This window comes from Tenrec ecaudatus, chromosome 14, assembly GCF_050624435.1.
Source record: "Tenrec ecaudatus isolate mTenEca1 chromosome 14, mTenEca1.hap1, whole genome shotgun sequence".
In the NCBI taxonomy this organism is placed as follows: Eukaryota; Metazoa; Chordata; class Mammalia; order Afrosoricida; family Tenrecidae; genus Tenrec; species Tenrec ecaudatus.
In genome coordinates, this window is record NC_134543.1 from 54,858,624 (window position 1) to 54,882,106 (window position 23,483).

The following is a 23,483-nucleotide window of genomic DNA, read 5'->3' on the forward strand; positions in this document are numbered from 1 at the left end:
GCTGGGCCAGCTTCTCAGGATTATGTCTGAACCCCTGTGGCAACTACAGTGTCAATCCATGTCCTTGTAGCTCTGCTCTTTTGCTGACCTTGTTGGGTAGGACACATTAATGTGAAGGAACCCACATATGTGTTTGTCCACCCACATCTCCCCCCACCGCCATCTCTATGAGGAATGGCTTTAAGTGGAATTGATGTTTTATAGGTGCCATCTATACGACCCCAGGCCCCAGACTTCCACCGAACTGGCATCGGCTCAGAATGACTCTCTCAAGAACCCCCACCACCTAATCCTGCGCTGTCCTCACAACTGTCCTCATGCTTGAGCCCATTTCTGAAGCCACCGTGTCATCCATCCTGTCAAGGGTCTTCCTCTTTGTTGATGCCCCTTTGATGTCCTTCTCCAGGGACTGGTCTCTCCTGACAACGTGTCCAAGGTTCTTGAGATGAAGGCTAGCCATCCTTGCCTCTCAGTAAGCGTTCTGGCCGTACTTCTACCGAGACAGATGTGCTTGGTGTAGTCTTCTGGCAGGCCATGGCCCTTGCGATATTGTTTGCCAGCACCATATTTCAAATGCATGGATTCTTCATGGGGCTTCCTTATTCAATGTCCACTTTATTCCATGCATATGAGGCAATTGAAAATACCTTGACTTGGATCGTCTCAGTCCTTGAAGCTGTGATTCTCAACCTTCCTCATTCTGCGACCCTTTAATGCAGTTCCTCATGTTGTGGTGACCCCCAACCATAAAATTATTTCTGTTGCTACTTCATAACTGTCATTTTGCTACTGTTATGAATCATAATGTAAATATCTGATATGCAGGATATATTTTCATTGTTACAAATTGAACATAATTAAAGAATAGTGATTAAGCATGAAAACAATATGTAAATATATATTGTGAAATATTTATTTCTAATTAGAAATAAATGAAATTTTGTCTTGAAGCATGAGGTAGCATGGGTAACAGTCTTCACACTGGGTACTCATATGTGGGCATATCTGTATGTGTGCAGACCCACCTGGAGACGGATAGAGGAGCCGTGTCTAGGTTCCTAAGACCATTAGAAATATGTGTTTTCTGATGGTCTTAGATGACCCCTGTGCAAGAGTCGTTTGACCTCCAAAGGGGTTGTCACCCATAGGTTGAGAACTGCTGCCTTAAAGTAACATCTTTGCTTTTCAACACTTTAAAGAGGTCTTTTGGAAAATAATATCCTTACCTTAATCTAGTTGCCTAATGAAAGAGCCTAGTAGAAATGCAAGTGCAAACTGAGTTCATTCCCAGAATAAATCCAAGTTCAAGAAAACTACTCACATCTAGGCTCTTTTAGGAAAACTATTCTAGCTATATTTAAGTAATTTTGGCCAATGAACTTGAGTTAAGAACTATGAGTTTAGAATTATCTCAAAGTAAACTTGTGAAATATATTCTCTTTGGCAGTTTTGCTAATTTATGTTTGATGCCTACTGAATATTTTCTTCTGTATATTAGCTGGAAGCATATATGAAATGTTTTTGGACTATATTTTCACTTTTTAAAAAAGTTACAAGGAAAATCTTTTTCACTCTATCTTTTACTTTGGTTCTATGAGATTTAGCTATAGGTAGTCTCCAACTTACGACGGGGTTTTGTCTCAAAAACTAGTCCATCATATCAGTATCTTTATAAATCTGATCCCCACTTGTCTGTGGGGCGGAGCCACTACCGGGAGAGTGACTGCCTCAGCACATCACTGCAGCAACAGCACGCAGTGCGAGTTACGAACAAAGACAGCGATGGCTGTGGGTGCAATTGGTTGTAACTGGAACACAGTGTAGGTTGAGAGCTACCTTTATAAAGAGAACACTAATACCCATTAACTGTGTCAGAAACACCATTCCATATAGTATCCTGAATGCTAAAACTCGAGAAATTTTACAGTTGCTTTTGGCTTTATAACATCTTTGAGGGATTAAAAAAATCATATTAGTAGATACACACAACCATAAAGTGCATTCTTACTTACATCTTTTTTTGAATGTATATATGTATGTATGTATGCATGCATTTATTTAGTTATTGGGGAGGTTAAAAAATAGAAATATACAGAAATATTGGCCCATGAGGTTTAGTTTCTTTTTCCCTAAAAGGTTTTGTCTTTAAGATGGAAATCCTAGAATTGAAGAATGTAGATCATATAGTGGGGAGGTTATCATAGTCTATGCGAACCAATAAATCTTATAAAGAGTGGGAATATTTGACACAAAAAAGGAACTATATTATAAATAAGAGCAGCTAATTTAAAATTCTTTTAAAATTGTGCATGCTCTTTTCTTTATACATTTTATCAATAACAATATATAAGAATATATAAATTGCTGTAAGAACAAACAAATCTGTCTTGAAAGAAGTATAACCAGAATGCTTAGAAACAAGGATGGCAAGACTTTATCTCATGTACTTGGATATGTTATCAGGAGGAATCAATTCCTAGATTAGGATATGTTTGCTAAAGCAGAGGGTCAGTGAAAAGGAGGCAGAAACCACAACAAAATGGATTGACACTGTAGCTTCAACAACAGGCTCAAACAGCAACAATTGTGAGATGTCGCAGGACCAGACAGCTTTTTGTTCTGTTGTACACAGTACCTAACAACAACTATGGCAGTTACATAATCTACTGTCAGCCTGAGGACTCTAGCCTGTCAATCAGGTCATAGCCAATGAAGCCTCTCTGTGGGCATGGCCTCCTCCTGAGGATTCTGGGAACTCCTGTATTCCTCCCTGGAGGCGGGGCACACACACTGCTTCACATTACTGTTGACAAGCCACATCTCCACGTCTCTGGAGCTGGAGGAGGCACGTGGAGATGTACCCAGTGCAGAGATGCTCCCACCACCACTGAATCTACAAGACTTTCCACCCACTGGCCTGTGATCTTCCTACATTTGGCATTATTGCATGGCTTCATGAGTCTAAAGAGGAATTTGTGGACTAGTATCGGACATATGGGTTAATATCAGCCTAATGGACCTGATCTGGACTGGGCTGGGATGTTTCTCAATATACAATTGCTCTTTTATATAAAGCTCTTTATTATACACACGAGTGTCTATGAATTTATTTCTCTAGTCAACCTGGACTAACACAACAACAAAACATAAGGCTGACGAAGAAAAAGGCAAAATCGCCTCATCTTTCCATATGGAGACAGTATAACTTGGAAAAATAAAGAATAAACTCTTCAAAGACATGCTGCTCTTGTGTGAAACATTACTCTTACCTCCTCCATTCTTTTGTTATACGTGTCCTTGGCAGTTGCCACGGCTGCTAAATTGTTAGCTTCCGCTGTAGCCTTTGGACAAAAGACAAAATACCACGTGAGATCGGGGCCGTGCTTACTAACGTCCCATAGGCAGCTCTCACTTCAGAGCACCATGTACAAGAAGTGTGCAAGAAACCAAAGTCATCAAGCACTTTACAACTGTTGAAATAGTCTCACATTACAAAATATTAATAAAACAGAAGCTTACTCAATAAGCCACAATTACAAAATATTTTTTATTTGGAAGAATATTTTGTCTTAAAAATATTTTCAAGGCTCCCACCAAATGCAAAACATAATAGGAATAACAAATAAACCCCAACATGGGACATCATATGTTGTAGATTTGTAAATTGTGTGTGTGATATCACTGATGACAAAAAGGAATGGCTAAGAACTTGACAACATTCTTTAAAGATGTGAGGAAATGTAATTCCTCCTTTCAATGTTAAATATGGAAGCCACTTTAAAACCTGAACTGGCTTTTCCTTTACTGCTTCCTACCTGTTTGAATCTAAATCACAGGATGAGTCTGTTTCATAAACAGATTTGGTACCAGGAGAACGAAAGCTCTATGGTTTACATGATTCCTATCTCAGCACAAGTGTGATTGCTTTATGTGAAAAATGCTTATTTAATTGAACCCACGGAAAAGAGGAAAGTAATTGCCCAGTACACCATTCTGTCTGATATTTAGGTATGGTAATTTCTCACAGCTAGACTGGGGCATGTACAAATATAGGCATGGCAGCTTAGCTTTAGTCACAAGCAAGTTTAAAACTGTTATGCCTCCTGATTAATAAGTACCTGCAACATGGATTTCGGATGTGGTAATTCTTCACCTTGATAGATCTTTATATAGGCCTGAAAAATAAAAAGTCGTCCAAACAATTCAATTCAATATTTCTGTAATTCTTTTCAATTGTATTCTAAGATCTTGCTAATTGAAAAAAATACATATAGTCAGGAGCCTGTCATTATTTTTTTTCTCTCAACTCTAGTTCCCTTCCTCTTTTATTCCTGTTGCTCCTTTTTCCCGAAATACCTTTGACACATCTCCAGCTGCAAATCGTACCTGTCTTCAAAGCTGAATACATTGCCGCCTCCCTCAAATCTGCTCCAGACCTGTCTGCTGGGAGTAACAGCCGTCTTTCAGTTTCCCACAAGTGCCACTATCTTTAAGGAACAGATTTGGAGAAAGGACCTTTTCTACAGCACTATGCCAAGTAAGAACAGAAACTTGATATGAGTAAATGAAACGCCATTTGTTGCTGAGAGTGATGGAGATAGGTGCATCACACAGGAGGTCTATGATGGCATTTTAAAATAACAGTACATGGGCATTTTAAATGGAATTTTTGGTCCTTGGATCACTGATCCACCAATTAGGCTGGTAACTGCAATGCCTCATTATGTATGAAGATGGGTAAAAAGGTCATTTTGGTTCCTGACACGTTTTCCATTTGCATTAAACCAGTAAAAGCACGTTTCGAAGACTTCTACTTTGAATTGGCCCTTGGTCCAGAGAACAGTGGAAGGAGTTTCTCCAGTAGGAAGTCAAAGCATATAGCCCCTTGGGAAAGAGTTCGGAGTGAAAGTGGGATTCAGCACTGTCTACGCAGTACAGAGGGAAAACTGGGGGCGGGGGAGGGAGTGACAGGGGAACATTGCCAATTTCAGCTTAAATAAAGTTGCTTGTTTAGGGGTCAGTCAAGTTACCTACGAAGAGTTTCCTCAGACAGTAATTTCCGAAAGCAAACCTCTCTCGGTAGCCTTAGAGCGGTTATCTTACTACTTCAGATCCCCCATCCTGAGGCCCCGTATCTCAGAGTTGGCTGTTGTTTCCGGCAGGAGCCACCTTCTCAGGGAGGTCACGTCTAAGTACGCACACGGGTCTCGAGTGAGCATGATACCTTGAAGTACTCCACCAGACCTCGGCACGTGATCTTATTCCCGTTGATCTCCTTAATGTCTAGGCTTGCGGGGCTCAGGAGCCAAGGAATCAGAATTTTCAAGTTTTTGATAAATTCTTCATCTATTTCTGTAAGTAAAAGCAAATTCGTTATTTTTTTACATCCTATCCCATGTTACACGCCACAGAATAAAACAACTTGGATTTCCCACGCCTATAAGCACCACCATTCCTTTCCCATCATTTAAACCTTGGAAACCGCTCTTCTCAATGTTGCTGCCCAAATTTCCACTGCTGGTTTCTTTCACCTTGCCTTCTCTCGATAGAAGAGTTTCCTTGATAATAAATGTGCATTTTATAACCCTTTCCTGTAGCCATTTAATGAATTCTGATGGTTGGTAATCAGGACCCATAACCACCAGACCAGCGGTTCAAACCAGCCTGCAGCTCCGCCTGAGAAAGACAGCCTGTCTGCTCTGGGAAAGATTTAGCGCCTCGAGTCAACTCCGTGTCGGTGAGTTTGGGTTTCGGGGTGTCTTTAATGCTCTTGTAGTTGTTGCTGGTTTTTTATGCATAGGCTCATAAGTGGGGGGAAGGCCTGATGGTTTATGGGTGTATTTCCTCAAGATGTCCCACATGAATGCTCGCGTTTGACAAGTTCTTAGAGAACTCCCGCGAGTTATCGGAAGAAAGACGGGGCTTTCGACCCCGTGAATTGTTAGGTCTGGGACACTCACAGGGGCAGTTTGGCCCTGGCTTACAGGGTCCGGACTCAGCGTTTGGTTTGGTGAGTTAAAGCGAGTTCAAACGGGGTGTCGTGATGCTGCCCTCTAGGGACACACAATAACAACGGTAAAAGAGCACCCAGAGATCTAACCCGCAATACAGAACCAAACCGAGCACCCAATGAAACAAACAAACAAGCAGCGAGTGGGTACAAGAGGGAAAATGTTCCAAAGCTAATTGTAGTGGGGACTGCGCAATTCTCCTTAATATGAATGAACTATTGACCTGTGTGCTGTATTAATCATAGCTGTATTAATCATAGCTCACTAAACAATTCAGCATCAACAACAAAACGCTACTTCCTGTGAGCCCTCTGGCATAGTGCTTACAGGTTGGACTGCAGTTAGAAACCACCAGCCATGCCCGAGGGAGAAAGACGGGCTTCTACCCTTGTAAAGAGGTACAATCTCCAAAACTCACCCGGGCAATTCTACCCTGGCCTCTAGGGTCGCTGAGTCAACAAGGACTTGATGGCAGTGAGGTATTTTGGGTTGTTGTTCTTATGGGTTTGGGTTTTTCCTTTGGTTGGTTTTTGCCTTGGAGTCAATGTCAGCTCATGGTGACCCTGTAAGATCAGAGTTGAACTGTCGCCAGGGCTTTCAAGGGTGGAAATCGTTATAGGAGACGTACTTCCATGTGTGGCTGCTAGATTTCACTTCTGACTTTGGGGGGCGAGTAGTTGAGCACCTAACCACTGCACCAAGAGTCCTTCAGTCAGAAGTAATCTGAGTTACTTACCTATCATGTTTGGTTTAAATTGATTACATGTAACATATGTTACAGTGTTAGGTTTAAACTTAACATTACAGACTTGGCAAAGCAGCACAGAAAACACGGGTAAGTCTTCAGAGCAAGCGTTGGAACAGCGACAATTTCTTAACTCATTATTTCAAACTCACAAAAACATACCTGACATATGTGAAAGGAACAATGTCTAGTGACTTGGTTTTAGTAAATACAATAAATACCTGTATCTACATTTCAGTTTATTTTTTTCAGTTGGTGATACTGGTAATTTTTAAAGTCTTAAGGGTGAGGTTTCAAATGTTATGATTGTGTTTGCATTTTTGCTGCTAGTTATTATAGCCATAATAAACACTGACATAAGAAAACAAAATTCAAATGCACTGCCATCGAGTCGATTCCGACTCATAGTGACCCTGCAGGTCAGGACAGATCTATCCCTGTGGGTTTCCAAGGCTGTAACTTTACAGAAGTAGAAAGCCTCGTCTTCCTCCCATGGAAGCAGCTAGTGGCTTTGAACTGCTAGATTAGCAGCTCCATCTATAACCACTATACCACCAGGGCTGCAGCAATAAACACGGAAGCAGTTTGACCTCAGCAATAAACACTGCAACACTGCAGATTAAGTTTCAGAACTGTGTTCCCACCGCAGGTGTGTTCCCATTTCCCCCTTCCCTCGGTGTGGTGTGCCTCCTCCTAGAAAATCTTAGGACGCAATTACCTCTTTCCATAACCTCCCTGCTCTCTCCACTGAAAATCACAACTCCCTTCCCACCGCACAGACCCAGCCCTGTTCTTTGCCCCCTGGCTCTCCATCACACCTGTCACCATCTAGTAGGGTTCGTGTTGTATTTACAGATGGGCGCCATCCATGCCCTAGGCTGAAACTCTGTGAGGGCCTGCAGTTCATATTTTGTTCGTTGTGGTACCTTTGTTGCGTGGAACAGAGCCTAGAACATTGCAGACACCGACATTTTGACTGAACGAATGCTCAGTTGAAGATGGAAGGATAGAGACTTTACAACATGTGTTCCCTTGTGAAATAATATACTAATAAAGTCTCTGTGACACAGAAGCAAGGCACCTGCACGTGGCGGGGCATCCAAAAGCTCACAAAAAACTGGAATGTGAAGACTTTTCTACGAATGTTTTGAAGCCTCCGCATTCTGTAGCATTTCTTGTGCTTAGACTTGTGTTCAGAAGGAAAAGAGGCCTGGTAGGAAGTGATTGGTTCTTCGCCTATGATGAAGTACCATTGAGTACAATTTGTTATACCAGAACAATTCTATCAGCGTCCTCAAAGACCACACATACGTTGGGAAAGGCGTGCAGCTCTATTGAATTACTTCTCTGTGGCTGTGCCATCCTTCCGGGGAATTTTGCTATCAGACAACAGCTGAGCTTTTTCGGATGGTCAAGCGGCATGCCTGACTGGGTGGTGTTTGTCCTGAACTAGATGGAACAGCCAGGGTCAGTAGCAACACTTACTGACGGATTCAAACCACTCACTACTCTTTTGAAGTCTGTGGTAGGAAATCTCATTGGCTTCCAGAGGTGATGGTTGGATATATTTGTCATCATAAATGAAGCCATTTGGGGACACTCACAGGGACCTCATATCGGGTTTCGGAGGCTGCAAATCCTATGGGAGCAGAAGCCCTCATCTTTCTCACTTGGACTGGCTGCTGGTTTTGAGCTGCTGACCTTAAGGTTCAGATCCCAAAGTGTAACCCACGACACCACCGGGACTCCTGTGTAATCAACCAAACACCCACTTGCCTTTGGGTTGATTCTGGGTGACAGTGATGCTAAGGGATAGAGTCAAACTGCCCACAGGCTTTCTCAGGCTATCTGTTTTCAAGGAAGCAGACTGCTTCCTTTTGTGGGACAGCTGGTGAGTTGGAACTGCTGACTTTACAGGTAGCAACCTGTGACCGAACACTTAACTCCCTGTGCCGACCAGGCCTCCTCCAAGGTCTAGCACTGAGTTTCTTGAATCCACTTGTGTTGGGAATACTGCAAACTAGCGGCGTCTATGCCAACAAGAAAGTCTCAGGACGAAGAGCCACACTGAGGCTGCAGAATCATTTCAGGGAAGACCTCGATGGCAGAAATCAGCTCGTTTGTCAGAAAATAATTTATCAATCTCTGCTGCAACAACCAGTTCTGTGCTCATCGTCGACAACAGAAAGATGGGAAGATATCCTATTTTTCACAGTAAATCTGAATGTATTCCAAGAATTAATAGAATTCAAGGACATAGTCTAAATTAAGCTCTCATTCTGATGCTTCAACACACTCACATAATTGAACAGATGAAACGGGTACATGTTAAAGATGCCCTGGACTGTGTGTGGGTATGAGGGGCACGTAAGACGGATTTTAAAAAGCCATTTGTATTATTACTTCATGTTCAATAATAATAGTTGAGAATTAACCTCCCCTGCTTTTATTCAGATTCAGAAGGGGTCTCGAAAGCTAACAGGTGCTGGCCCACTGCAAGCACCCAATGGGCATGTGTGGGTAGATGATTATTCATGACCATGCTCTGTTTTCAGCTTTCCACAATCATTTTTACCACAAGAGTAAAAAACATGCAAGGAATTCAGGGGGTAGGTCAAAGTAGGTATTTGTCATATTTATTGGAACATGATACACGCTTTACCAGAATTCCACTGGGTAAGTTACACCAGTGTAGTGTTGCTATGCAAATTCACCAAGAAATAGATTTTCTCAGGATTACTGATTCTGGCACGTGGTTAGATATGGTGGCCTTGGGTTGCACTTTTAGCAGTGTAGCTGGAGCTGGTAAGGATGCAGCTCCAAAGCTTACGGTGTGGCTGCATGGTCAGGCCCCACGGAGGACCTCAAAAAGGGAGCCAAGTTTTGGGGAATTACAAGACTCTGTTTGCCATGCTAAGAGAAGCTCTCCGTAGGCACTCACTCACAGCTGGCTGGAGGGAGCACACACTAAAGTGGCCCAGCACTTCTGAACTTCTGTCCGTTTCCGATGCATGTGCCCTTCAATCCAACTATCACATACCTTTCTTTTTTTTAAAATCATTTTACTGGGGGCTCATACAATGCTCATCACAATCCATACATACGTCCATTGTGTCCAGCACATTTGCCATCATCATTCTCAAAACATTTGCTTTCTACTTGAGCCCTTGGCATCAGTTCCTCATTTTTCCCCTCCCTCCCCAGCCCCCCTCCCTCATGAACCCTTGATAATTTACAAGTCATTATGATTTTGTCATATCTTACTCCCTTCACCCACTTTTCTGTTGTCCATCCTCCAGGGAAGAAGTTATATATATATAAAACTTCCTCCATATATATGTAACTTCCTCCCTGGATATATATATATATATCCTTGTAATCTGTTCCCTCTTTCTCCCTCACCTTCGCTCCACCCTCCCAGAATCACCACTCTCACCACTGGTCCTGAAGGGATCGTCCACCCTGAATTCCCTGTGTTTCCAGTTCCTGTCTGTACCAGTATCCATCCTCCAGTCCAGCCGGATTTGTAAGGTAGACTTGGGATCATGATAGTTAGGGGAAGGAAGCATTTAAGAACTAGAGGAAAGTTGTATGTTTCATCGCTGCTACACTGCACCCTGACTGGCTCATTCCTCCCTGCGACCTTCATGTAAGGGGATGTCCAGTTGCCCACAAATGGCCTTTGGGTCCTGACTCTGCACTCCTGCTCATTCACGACGATCTGATTTTTGTTCTTTGATGCTTGATAACTGATCCCTTCAACACCTCATGATCACACAAGCTGGTGTGCTTCTTCCATGTGGACTTTGATGCTTCTGTGCTAGATGGCCGCTTATCACACACATTTCTAATAGCACCGGAAGTCAATTAGCATAACAACTGCAGGAAGGCGAGGACTATGGAAAGTCTTCATTGTAACAAATGCTGCTGTTGATAATGAACTCCACAATTATTTCTGAAAGTACGGGAGAAACTGCCAGCAAAGGATAACGTTCACAGGATTGTTCGCCCAGAGACCTTTCTTCTCCCAGAGGCGGCTGAGCCGCTCCGATGTCAGGCGTGACCAGAGGCCAGACCTGCTCCGCAACAAGCACACGAAGGCCTACGATTCCGGGGGAGCGAGGAAGTGAGGTACATGGCAAACCTCCAGCCTTTCCCAAGGAAGCTGGGCCGAGGCAGGCAGGACATTCCGGTTCGGCAGCCTTCGCTAACATCACAGGAAGCCTCGTGAAAATGGTACTTTTTGATGCCCAGCTGACGTGGTCTTCGATTTCCCCGTCTCTCGGGGGTCCCCATTTCGGGGGCTGGGCGACAGTTCAGATACGTGAGGACAATCTCCAGTCGGAGTGAGATTCTGTGTAGATGTGATTTTCTTACCCTTGCTCCCTGGCTTCCTTCATGACCCAGAAACCGTGTCCGTTCATTTCGGAACTGTCACAGTATTCCACAGGGACGGACTGAGCCAGAAGAGAACAATCTGTCCCAATAAAGGGCCGCTGAGGCAGGCCCTCCCTCGCCTGCCCGTTGACAGCTCCGGGCTCCAGCCGAGCAAGAGCGCCCTGGGCCAGCTCTGGATGCCACGCGCCAACCACTGCGAAGCGCCGTGCAGATCGGGCCGCACACCCCCCGCCGCCAGCGTAGAGCGGAATTTCCAGGGTTGGCTTCTCAGGAGTAGAACCCACGATTGTCTTCCAAGGAGCCGCGGGGTGGGCTGGCGTGTCCAGGCGCTCGTGAGTGACCAAGCACCGAAGCCATTCATTCCCTCCTCCGGAGTGGGAGGACGTAGGGGAGAGCGACCTCGGGAGCCGAGCATCAGCACCGGCGCCACTCCCTGCCGGGCCTTGGGAAGGTGAGATCCTGGACCGCCTGTGGCAGGGGAATGCTAACAAGTGAGGCCCTTGGGCTCCTCCTTGTGACACTAACTGCCACAGTTAGACACAGGGGATCCGCGTGCAAATGCGGGAGATGGGGTAGGGATGGGGGTGGGGCGTGCATTTAAACTGTTAAAATCTGACAATTTGCGTAAAACCAGCTGTAAGTAAGCCTGCTTTTTGTTTTTAAATCATTTTATTGGGGGCTCCTACAAGTCTTATCACAATCCATACATCCATCCATTGTGTAAAGCACATTAGTACATTTGTTGCCATCATCATTCTCAAAACATTTGCTTCCTACTTGAGCCCTTGATATCAGTTTCTCATTTCCCCCCCCCTAAAATCCCTTTTAGAAAAACTGTGCTGAAAAACAAAACAAAAGCTTGTGCCATCACTGAGTCTCCTGACAGGATGCAGGGCGACCACAGCAATGAAATAGTCTCCACTGGGGCTGGTCCTCCTAGGCCAGCCAGGAAAAAAACGCAGGAAACACGGCTCTCTCCTGGACTGCCCAGCCCCGCCTGTTTACAGCTCCTTTCAGTTAACCGCACAGTGTGTATCTAAGACCTGGAGATTCTCTACCAGGAAAGATTCATTTCCATCTCCACAGGCTCCTGTTCCCTACTCTTCACAAGCAAGTTGAGAGCCACAAGCCAGGCCAGCAGCTACTCTATGGGAGAAAGACCGATGTGGCTTTCTACACAAACGGAGTTGCTTTGGAAGCATAAAACATTATCCATGCCTCTATTACTGACACTCGTTCTTTAAAAATGAAACTACTCTGCATCCAGATGAGGGTTTCACTGTTAGGGAAGGAGTCCCGGTGGAATCATGGGTTTTGTGCTGGGCTGCCAGTCACAAGGTCAGCAGGTTGAATCTACCACTCCCCCTGCGGGAGACAGATCAGGCTTTCTGCTTCTATAAAGATGTGTGGCAGTTTCTACTCTGTTTTAGAGAGTTTTCTGCATCCATATTGGCTCTATGGCAGTGAGAAGGTTTTTAATAACTTAAAATGATATCTTTTTTGTAACTTGAACCCTGTACTATGCTTTACCTTTACCCTCCACAAGACAGATTGGCACAGTGGCTGTAGCACTGGTTTGAAATGTAACAACTGTGAGGATGGAGTGTGAGATAGTTAAGGTTTATTGTGCCAACCTGGCCGCTAAACACATGTGGGGTTAATTGAAGGGTGGAGAGATAAATGGCTCAGTGAGCCTCGCCTTTCTAGTTCTCAGGTCTCTTGTTTTCTGATGGTCGCACCAGGGTGCAGCTCCCTTAGCCAGTTCCCTGCTTCAGCTGGCAAGGGTCACTTCCTGCAAGACAATCCCAAGGAGAATCCACATGGACCTGCCCCGATGCAGACTTGGGTGCTGGAGCAGCCGCATGGAGACCCCTGCCAGCGTTGATATGCTTACACGCTCACTGATTCTGCTTTCCTCCTGCAGTCAGTGTCATTGCCTGTGTTTTGTGAGATGGAGGAGGACTTTGTGGATTGGTGTTGGACTTGTGGGCTTGGGCAGCACTGGGTTGGGAAGTTTTTGGATGTGCACTTACCCTTTATATAAAACTCTCTCCTATACATATGAGTTCCTGTGGATTTGTTTCTCTAATGTACCCAGACTAACACAGAGTGGGACCAGGCGCTGTTTTATTCTGTTGTACATAAAGTCTGACTTGACAGGCAGCACCTAACAACAACTACAAAACCTAACATAACAAAAGAAAAAGAAAAAAAACAAAAACAAACAAAACAAAACAAAAACCTAACATAACATTCCAATAAGATAGAGATCTATTTTTTCCTTTTAATGTAAGGAAAATGACACTGATACCTTAAAGAGCATTTTTCACAGCACAGAGTGGGGGTCGGGTAACTGCCTTCGGAGTTAAGCCAGGATTGAGCCTCTTTTTCCAGTAAGGACACCCCCAGTTCATTGAGGAGGCATTCCAGAAACAACCCACAATTCCCAGTTCTCCTGAGAATTTCAGCCTCAATCAGCGGATACCATTCATGATAAGACTGATGAAAGATAGTCATTAAAAGACAGACAAACCTTTTAATTTCCCATCAAAGTTTGGATTGGTAGCTACTTTCAAGCCAGGATGAGGTAGCAGGAAACAGGAAATCTTGGTGAAGCAGGAATGGATGTGTTTTCGAACATTCTGTAGTTCTTCATGCTGATTCCCTGAGACCTGCAGTCAATCATTCTGAAGTTGAAACTACTTTCAACAAATTGAACCCCAAAGGAATTCTGTGGCATCTTTTATTTATGTCCTCACTCTGGACCCACAATGATAAAGATGGCATGACAGGTCTGCCACTGAAGAAAGAATAAAGTCTTGGGCAAATTTGCTCACATAGCCATACATATCGCAAAATGCAATAATTAAAACTAACAAATGTCAACTCTTAAAACTAACTTAGATAGGCCTTCTTGTTTTTAGTATAAATTAGAGGGGTTTACTCTGGCTTGTCCCTGTAAATTCAAATCTTCGTTCATTCAAAGTACACACAGACACATATAGTTCCTAAGCTATTCCTGCCTACTTCTCAGGAGATACTTAAGCCAGCCTCTTGTCGCCTAGTACACATCTAAGTTTCTAAAAGGCATCTGAATAGCTGAGAGCTTAGTTCTAAGCTAAATTGTTCTTTAAAAATACAGGTGAACTCCGGCACTCGACCACATCAGTACTGGACATAATCGGATTTCAACGTGCAATGTCGAGAACGTTTTGTATTGGAGCTCAAACAAAACATCGGAATCTGACAGGACACATGATTTTTGTAAACAAAAGCAGTTCGTGTTTCGGTCACTCTGCATTAGTTGGTATTGTTCAAATGCGTTGTTTAAACGCTGTGTTCCAAGCATTTTGCTACAATTAATTTTTGTGGCGTTTTGTACTGTTTTTAGATTTAAAAAAACAGGGGTCCTAAAAAAGGGTTTTTTGAAAAGAATCATCATGATGAGGAACTGTGTTATCAATATTGTTGATGATAATTTAGTAAACCCTTTAAGAAAAAAGTTAAGGAAATGCCAACAGCTGACCACATTAGACAGGTTTTTTGGGTTTGTTTTTTTTAAAGAGAAAGCCAGCCAGGTCCTAATAAAAAAAGGCAAAGAAGGAAAAAAACTCCTGAAAAGCAGCTCCCAGTTGAAAGGAGGTTCCCCTTCCAAACAATGCCTCTCTCCATCCCTCCTCTCCACGTCCGTGTCCACAGATCCAGATCCTCAGCCACCTCAAGCTATGGGCCAGACTGTGGTTGTTAAACACCTTTTTAACGCTGCGTTTCTTATTTAAATGATATTATTGAACTCTGAACTTATTTACTTTGAAATTTCTGTGTAATGTTTTGTATAAAAAGGCAAGGTTAGGGTAAACGCTTGGTGGTCGAGAATGTTTCAGTTATTTCTTATGGGAAAAATTGATTAGGAATTCAACTGCAATGCATCTCGACACTCCTAGAACGGATTAGCGTCCAGGTCTGGGGCAGTGGGTGGGGGGGGCGGCGACGGCGGTGGTGGTGGGGGGGGTGGTGGGGGGGTGGTGGTGGTGGTGGTGTGTGTGTGTGTGTGTGTGTGTGTGTGTTTGTGTGTGTGTTTCACAGCTTTTCGTACAAACAGCCTGCATGTAACTATAAACACAAAGAGGTAAGCTCAGAGACCCATGAATATCAAGGAATTTCTTTTAATCTCAACTCCCCTCCACCCCACCCCCAATTTCTAATTTCTCCATATGTATTTCGGGGTATATGTTCAATATGGGCAATTTATCTTGAACTACTGTGATGTAAATAGTGGAAGGCCTTATGATTTTAATTCCTGTAAACCAGTAGTTCTCAACCTTCCTAATTCCACAATCCTTTAACACATACAGTTCCTCAGGTTGTGGTGACCCCCGACCATAAAATTATTTTTGTTGCTACTTCATAACGGTCATTTTGCTACTGTTATGAATCAGGCGACTCCTGTGAAAGGGTCGTTTGACCCCCAAAGGGGTCATGACCCACAGGTTGAGAACCACTGATGTATACTATTAGCAAAGTTGATTTTGTGGATGTCAACATAAGTAGTTCTCTTAAACTGGCCTTTAAGGCTCTACAAAGTAAACAAAGGAACATAGAATCTAGATATTTACACTGATAGTCTTGAACTAATTTAATTCATTGAAGTAAACCTTTACTGTTAGGAATAGTTGACTTTTAATAATCTATCTATAGCAAAGTTATGGGCAGTATCTCAGATTGTAACTAGTATTTTATTAAATATCAATCTTGATTTTTTCATAAAGATACCATGAGGGTAAACTGAGAGAGTAGCTACTGAGTAGCCAGGATATCATTTAGGTCCTACTAGTAAAATTCCATGCACCTAAACAGCTTACAAACCTTGAGGCGTTTTTCCAGGAATTTGGCACCACCATCAGCTCCATAGGAAAACTCATATGGGAAACTCCAGTCTCGAACAAGAAATATCAGACTCTTAAAAGCAATAAGAAGGAAAGATTGGTGCAGGAACTTTAAGGTACCTCCTTCTGCTTTTTTGTTAAAACAAATTCATTAAAACATGGTTAAAGTTGTTGTTCTTCAAACCACATTGTGGAATTATAAAGCAGACATAAAACCTTGTCAAGTTCCTAAGAATTTTTCTCCCCAATAAGATCATCTGACATAGTTGCACTCTGTGTCAACAGAAAGCTCCCCCACAAGCTGCCAAAATGAACACACCCCACTGTGAGATGAGAGGCAGATATGGCCTGGTTGATTGGTGCTCTGTTACCCTAATCAGATCTTGTATAGAATATGCTCCTGTAAGTCTTTCCTTCTGGTGGCTACAGCTGAATGGGGACATAAGACCTAAGACTGGCCTTTCTTTCTTAAAGCAGTTATTTTGATGGTTATTTGAAATAATACACATACCTGCTCAACATAACCAAACTTTATATAATACACATATGTATGTGTCAACGTCTATAAACGAAATTGTAAAAACCTCATCTCTGGAAATAACTATAATTAACACTTGGTGAACATCTTCTGTTCTATTTATAAAAACAAAAGATGGCTCCGGGCAGAGCTGGGTGCGTGGGAATAGAACACACATGTAACCACATTAGCACCCGGCATCCTTACAGCCTCCACTCATTTAGTTTTGCCTTTGTTGTCATTTATGTAAAGGGAGACATACACAATTTAGTCCTTTGTGTCTAGCTTCTACTCCTCATCATGCTTGTTAGATGCATTATATAATTGCATAATTGTATAGCATTAGTCATCACTGCATAAGTCTACACTATGGGGATATTTATGAATTCATTCTGTTGTGGATGGGCATGTCACTGCTTCTAGCTTTGCACTAGTCTGAAGAGTGCTGCTAAGAGCACGCGTGTGTCTTGCGGTTAACCTGTGTATGTCCTTCTGGTGGACCCGTGCCTGGGCGCAGCATGCAAATCCTCCCAGTTTCCATAGTGCCGCTGGCCCGTTAGACAGGTCCTGGCTGCACAGCCCCACCGGACTTCGTACGTTCTGTCTTTTTCATGTTAAGCAGAGATTGGTAACTCACTGTGTGGCTCCACTGTGCATGAAACTGAGCATCTTTTCATACGTTTATTGGCTATCATTGCACTCAGGTCTTCGGCCGACATTTGTAATGGTTGTGTTTTTTTCCTTTTTGGTTTGGAGTCGTGTTTGTGACTCCAAAATCTGTATTTGTATATTGCGCTGAGAAAAGTAGCACCCTCACACTTTCTCTTACCATTTCCCCGGGTGACAGCTGTGTTTGTGAAATCACGAGACCGGCATGGCACAAATAGCAGCTTACATGTCATTCTTTACAAATTTTACCCCCAAAATTGTAAAGCCATCTGGGCACATTGCTAGGCACCTTCCTGGGGCTGAGAGGGAGACCACGCAAAGGGGAAGCTCTGAGTTTGCCTTCAATAAATTCACCCAAGTCTTGCTCTGGTGACGCAGCCTCCTCTTTGCTTCCATCTGTTATATTCTCAGTAATGACCTTTTCCACTTTGTTATGTGTGCTTTCTCATGCCTGTCTCCTTGAATCACCCATGACCGAATTTTGAAGAACTTTTTTGTTTTGTCATTTTAATATGTCTTTGAGCTCTGCAATGCTAACTTTTCCCTTCCATTTTTTAGTATAAATAAATGATTTAATAAATAAATGTAGTAGAACAGGCACATCGACCTTGTAGAAGAACTCCATGTAATCTTTATAGATACTTTCACCTCGAAGAAGTGGAGCATGACTCCCCAGTGTTTTAAAAAACCTTTTTATTGTGAATGAGGTGAAGGTATACAGAGAAGATCATCCGTTTTACATTCAACAGTTCACACACATTTTGTTCCAGCTCGTCCACTGCAATCCCACTTCTTCCCTCTTTCCTACGTCCTCTCCTCTTCTTTCCTACTGCTCAGAACTTTGTCCTTGGCTAATTCTGCCCTTTTCATCTCCAGTGCTTGATTATTCTGACATGTGAGGGAGTTCAGTTCGGCCCCACAAGTCTCTACCCTGACCAGTAACTCAGCCTGGTCTCTTGTATGATTTGGGGGGATGGTTATCCCACTCCTGTCTCATTTGTCTTTTTCAAAACAAGAGCTCACACTTTCTTTGGGAGTATTAGAAGTCATCTCTTTGAAATCTTAGTGAATTTTCTTATATAATCCCTTCAGTAATGGTTGTTCTTTATTTCCATTTTTCTAATGATGCTTTTTTATTTTGCGGCTTCTAAACTTAAGTCCTGTTTCATTTCCAATTGTTATCTAAACTTTTCTTTGAATCAGTCATTTGTAATAATAATAATAATAAATTGGGGAAAGAAAAGAAAGGGAGGAAACTCGATCATTTGGTGTTCTATTCTGGTTTTCTACTTCTAGTACTGCTATGCAAAGTTGGCCTCCTCTGTTTTGTGCATATTTCTACGATTTTTAGGGTTCAAAGGACAGTGCCTTTCCTAGCAAAGTCCTGTAGGTCAGAGGTTCTTTGTATTGCTGGCTGGAAGGCTTTCCCTCAGCTCCTGCTGGGTTCTGCTTTCCTTCCAATCATCTGTTGTCGAAAACAGAAATGGCTCAGCCTGGCTTGACTTTCTTCATCATTCCCATCAAGCTGTTGTGTTCAAGGCCATTCCCTACTTCTTCGGTAGTCTGCCCCAGTGCGCATTCTTGGGTTCTAGGAGAATGCTAGGGTTCTAGTAAAAAGACCCTTTAGGTCTGAAGCACCCACTTCCAGGCAATGAATAAATCATAGATGGCTCTGCACCTTCTCCTCCCCCCTCCCCCACCCCCACCCCCCACCCCGTGCAGGCTGCTCTAGCCTTGGCAGGCAGCCTTGCTTTCTTAGTTACATATGTATCATCCCAAATGTGAAAAAAAATTAATATAGATCAGCAAAAGGAAGAAAATACAACCTATCCACTTCAGAAATCAATCCTGATCACACACACATATATATATATATATATGACTTCTAATAATTTTCAATTATGCGCTTTTTAAAATACTTATAGAAATGGGATCAGATATCACTGGGAATGTTGTCATTTTCTTTCATTTACCAGTGGATCATAGGTAACTTTGCATATCATGCTTAGATTTACATGAGGAGGCTTTATTTGTGGAAAAATAAAATTAAAAGATAATGAAAAAATTTCCTAAACTTTTTGAAGCCCCTATGATTTTATTTGCACACCAGCACTGTGTGGTCATGAAGAATACATGAATGGTGAAATCAGACCACGAGGGTTTCATTCTTGGCCCACGTGTGCACTGGGCACACTACTCAAGTCACTTTTTGTCTTAGTTTGCTCATGCGGGAGTGCTAAATGAGATCCCGAAAGCATTGGACAGTGAGCAGTGAGTGGTGCTGGCTACCTCACTCTGTGCTAGGTATTACTTTTTATGCCCGGTGCCACACACTGCACCTGACTTTAACTGCATGGTTAGCTTCCAAAAATAAAGGTCCGTATGCAAAACTCTGCATTAGGCAAAAAAGGAGGCTGACCATATCAGATCACAATATATAGAATGACTCTAGTATTATGTAACTGCCAAACTGCTTGATTACAGAACTTCCAAACCACTGAGCATCATGGCCCAGTCGGACTGGCACATAACCTTACTATCTCAGCCAGTGTTGTCCTCACCGAGCACCATGGACGTTCATTGCTGACAGATACACGTTGTTGACATACAAAAGTCAGGTCGTAGATTTTTCACTACTGTTGTCAATGTGAAACGTCAGATAACCAGAGAGCTGGTACTTGAGGTGCAGGTGTACAGCACGTGGGTGAACCATAACTTATTTCAACAACCTCCGCGTGTTGAGCACATGGATATTTTTTGGTGCATTGATAAACATCTTGGAAGCTGAAGAACTGCTCAGATCTAGAAGGCCTGCTCCCCAAACTCAAACAGTTAGAATGATGTGCGAGGCTTTTAATAGCACAGAATTCCTGGACCCCAGTCCAAGGCTACTGAAACCAAAGTAACAGTAGCTTTCCTTTATTGAATACCTGTTATATGGTCACCACAGTGCGAGTAACCTGTAGTGAGTCATGTGTCCCTCCAGTAGCCCCAGAGAGATGTTATAGCCTATTTGTCTCTTCAAAAGAGATTTTTCAAAAAGCACTTCTACTTTTTCCTCAGACACTATAAGGAGCATGTTCAAAGTCAAATAACTAGGGAAGGAGAGTCAGTATTCAAACCTGAGTCTTAAATCAAAAATCAATTCCGCACTGCATTAAAGTTAAGTATGAAGCATGCAATTTACAATTGAATGAATAATAGCTGAGGGATAATTTAACAATGCCTTTATAAATTAGATTAAGATATACTTCAGTGGGGAAGGAGGGTAAAAAAGGAGCTGATACCAATGGCTCAAATAGAATGTAAATATTTAGAAAATAATAATGACAACACATGTACAAATATTCTTGATACAATTGATGTATGGATTGTTATAAGCTATAAGAGCCCCCCAATAAAATGATCTTTAAAAAAGAGATATGCTTCTAGGTTTAGTTTGTGGAAACTATAGGAAATTGAGGGGAAATTATTAAACAATCCTTCTAAAAATTTACATTTTGTGGATTGCTGTGTGAATCTTTATTTTTTATTCTTGTCCATTACATTTTTTCATATATCTTTTAAAACTCTTTTAATCTACAGGTTACTCCTTCACTTTTTCCTTTTCCTTACAATATATCTCTTGACATATCTGGGGATTTGACCTGTAGAGTTTCCCATAACCCAGACTTCATTAATTTTATATTCACAGCACAGTTCAACATGTTCTTTTGTCCCTGTGTTTCCTGCAAATTGGAAGCTGGATACAGAGACTGGATCTGACTCTGATTTAGGTTTTATTTCTTTGGCAAGGAGGTGAATATGTGACATGTCTTCTTTTGTGAAATTAGAAACTGTTAGTGCATCATGCTTAAAGCTGGAAGTTGCAAAATGTTATTTTAATCCTCTCAATTCTTCTTCATTTATTAGTTGGAATGCTTTAATAAAGAGAAGCTTCCCCTCACCCACTGTTTAATTAACCAGTAGACTCGTAAAAAAGCACTGTTTAATTAACCAGTAGACTCGTAAAAAAATACTTGATTTCTTCATCTATATTTACCAGTTTTCCACGTAATGGATTAGCTCTCTATTCATGTTCGTTAGGTGATCAACCAGGCATTATTTTTAAACACCATTGATATATTAGAGATTTAAGCATATTTGGTGTCAGTTTATTATAATTGCCACTATTAACTAATTCGAAGTAGACTAATCCTGGCTGCTGGGGCCCTCTTCAGGTTGGCTCCAAGGCCTAGTGGGTATGACATTTCCTGTCCCAGACTAGCATCAGCTCCATCTCCAAGAAGCACTAGTTAGTTGCCTTGAGTGGAACGTGGTACTTCCCAATCGCCGCCTGGGGGGGCGCTATTGCACTGACCATCGTAGATCTTCGCAGGGGGCAGAGCGAGGGCTGCCAATATAAACTACAGCAGCACTACCGTACTCAACCGCTTCGGCACTCGACCTCATTGGACTCCAACGTGAAATGTTGGCACGATTTTGCTTCGGAGCTCGAGCAAAATTTCGGAATCCAACCCGACGCACGTGACTTTTGCAAACAAAAGCAGTTCGTGTTTCAGTCACTCAGGCTTAGTTGGTTTTGTTAGTACGCGTTATGTAAACCTTTTGCAGCTGTGTACCAAGCGGTTTGCTGTAATCTTCTTAGGGCCTTTTTTTTTTTTTTTTGGCTTTTTGTACTGCTTTTAGATTAAACAAAAACAAAAACATGGGTCCTGAGAAAGAGTTTTTAAAAAGAAACATCATGATAAGGAACTGGCTAACTCTGTTATCAATATTGTTGATGATAATTTAGTAAACACTTTAGAAAACTGTTAAGGAAACGCCAACAGCTGACCACATTAGACAGATTTCTTTCCTTTTTAGAGAAAGCCAGCCAGGTCCTAGTGCAAAAAGGCAAAGAAGGGGAAAAAACGCCCGAGAAGCAGCTATCAGTTGATTTGATGGAAGGGGATTCCCCTTCCAAACAATGCCTCTCTCCGTCCTTCCTCTCGTCCGGGTCCACAGATCCAGATCCTCATCCATCTCAAGGTATGGGCCACACTGTAGTTGTTAAAAAAACTTTTAAAATGTTGTTTCTTATTTAAATGATATTATTTAACTCTGAACGTATTTACTTTGAAATTTCTGTATAATGTTTTGTATAAAAGGGCAAAGTTAGGCTAAAAACTTGGTGGTCAAGAATGGATTCATCCATTTTCAGTTATTATGGGAAAAATCAAGTTGGAACTCTGCTGCATCGCTTCTCATCACTCCTTCTAGAACAGATTATGTAGAGGTCCGGGGTTCTGCTGTATCTCATGAATTCCTAAAAATACTTCCAGTTCCACCCCAGAACTCCCGACCAGAGACTTAACTTCCACCTCACACCTGTGCTTCTTTCCCTCATTGGTGGGCAATTGATCTAGAAAAGCCTCAGAATAGCAACCCAACACTGCCATCAACTACTGGAAACATGTACAAGTGTGGGATTTTGGCTTCTGCATGTATGTTTTTGGCATGTGCACTCCCCTTTCTTCTTTTTCTCCTTCCTGTCTTCCTGGAATATAGACATTTCATACGGCGCACGCGCCATTTCATTCCCTACATTCTCTGCTCCTCCTGGTTCTTAGGTCAGTGCCTGTCCAGTCACTTCGATGGTTGAAGCGCGCACATTTTGAGAGTCTCGGGCAGGGCTCACGGGACCCCAGTCCTTGCCTGCTGCCGTGCTGCTGACACTCTGGGTCCTATGTACGTGGAAGTCCATTTGCTTGGTACCAAATCCCTGAGTCCTATCATCTCCCCTTGACCAGGTTCTAGGCATTTCTTGTTTCACTAGATGGGGCCTCCCTCACCTTTGTTTGCTAGATTCTTATAGAAAGGGGAGAGATTTTGTGGAAGGGATGATTATGGGGGAAAGTACCCATATCTACAAACAGATGCTAAATCTTATCAAAATTTTTGTCAAAATGACACTTAAAATTTGATTCAGAATGTGCCCACCTAAATGTGCCTATCTTGTTTTGAAAAACAGAACTCGATTAGGAAGCAATCTTTATAAAACAGAGGCCCATGAACCAGGGTCAATGAAATAAATGGTGTAGAGGTGGTTATATTTTTCATTTTTCTTGGGAGACTTCAGTCTCATTTCTCAATCTCTTTTCCTGGGCATGCACCCAAGCTAACATAATGAGGCCCATGTGTAGGACTGGAGATGAAGTCTTAGTTTTGCACATTAGCCATCTAGATAACAGTCATGAAATTAATACTAGTGTTCA

The 23,483-nt window shown here is 42.5% G+C and overlaps 1 protein-coding gene across 1 annotated transcript in view; it reads right to left on the reverse strand.

Moving 5' to 3' along the window:
* The window catches only part of ATL1 (atlastin GTPase 1), a 94,191-nt gene that overhangs the window by 17,688 nt on the left and 53,020 nt on the right, over positions 1–23,483 (reverse strand). The window contains exons 7-11 of the mRNA XM_075531245.1: positions 16,021–16,113; positions 13,688–13,826; positions 5,225–5,352; positions 4,119–4,175; positions 3,270–3,341 (exon numbers count right to left, since the gene is read on the reverse strand). Coding sequence (XP_075387360.1) covers positions 3,270–3,341; positions 4,119–4,175; positions 5,225–5,352; positions 13,688–13,826; positions 16,021–16,113 — 489 coding nt within the window. The remainder of the gene's footprint in view (positions 1–3,269; positions 3,342–4,118; positions 4,176–5,224; positions 5,353–13,687; positions 13,827–16,020; positions 16,114–23,483) is intronic.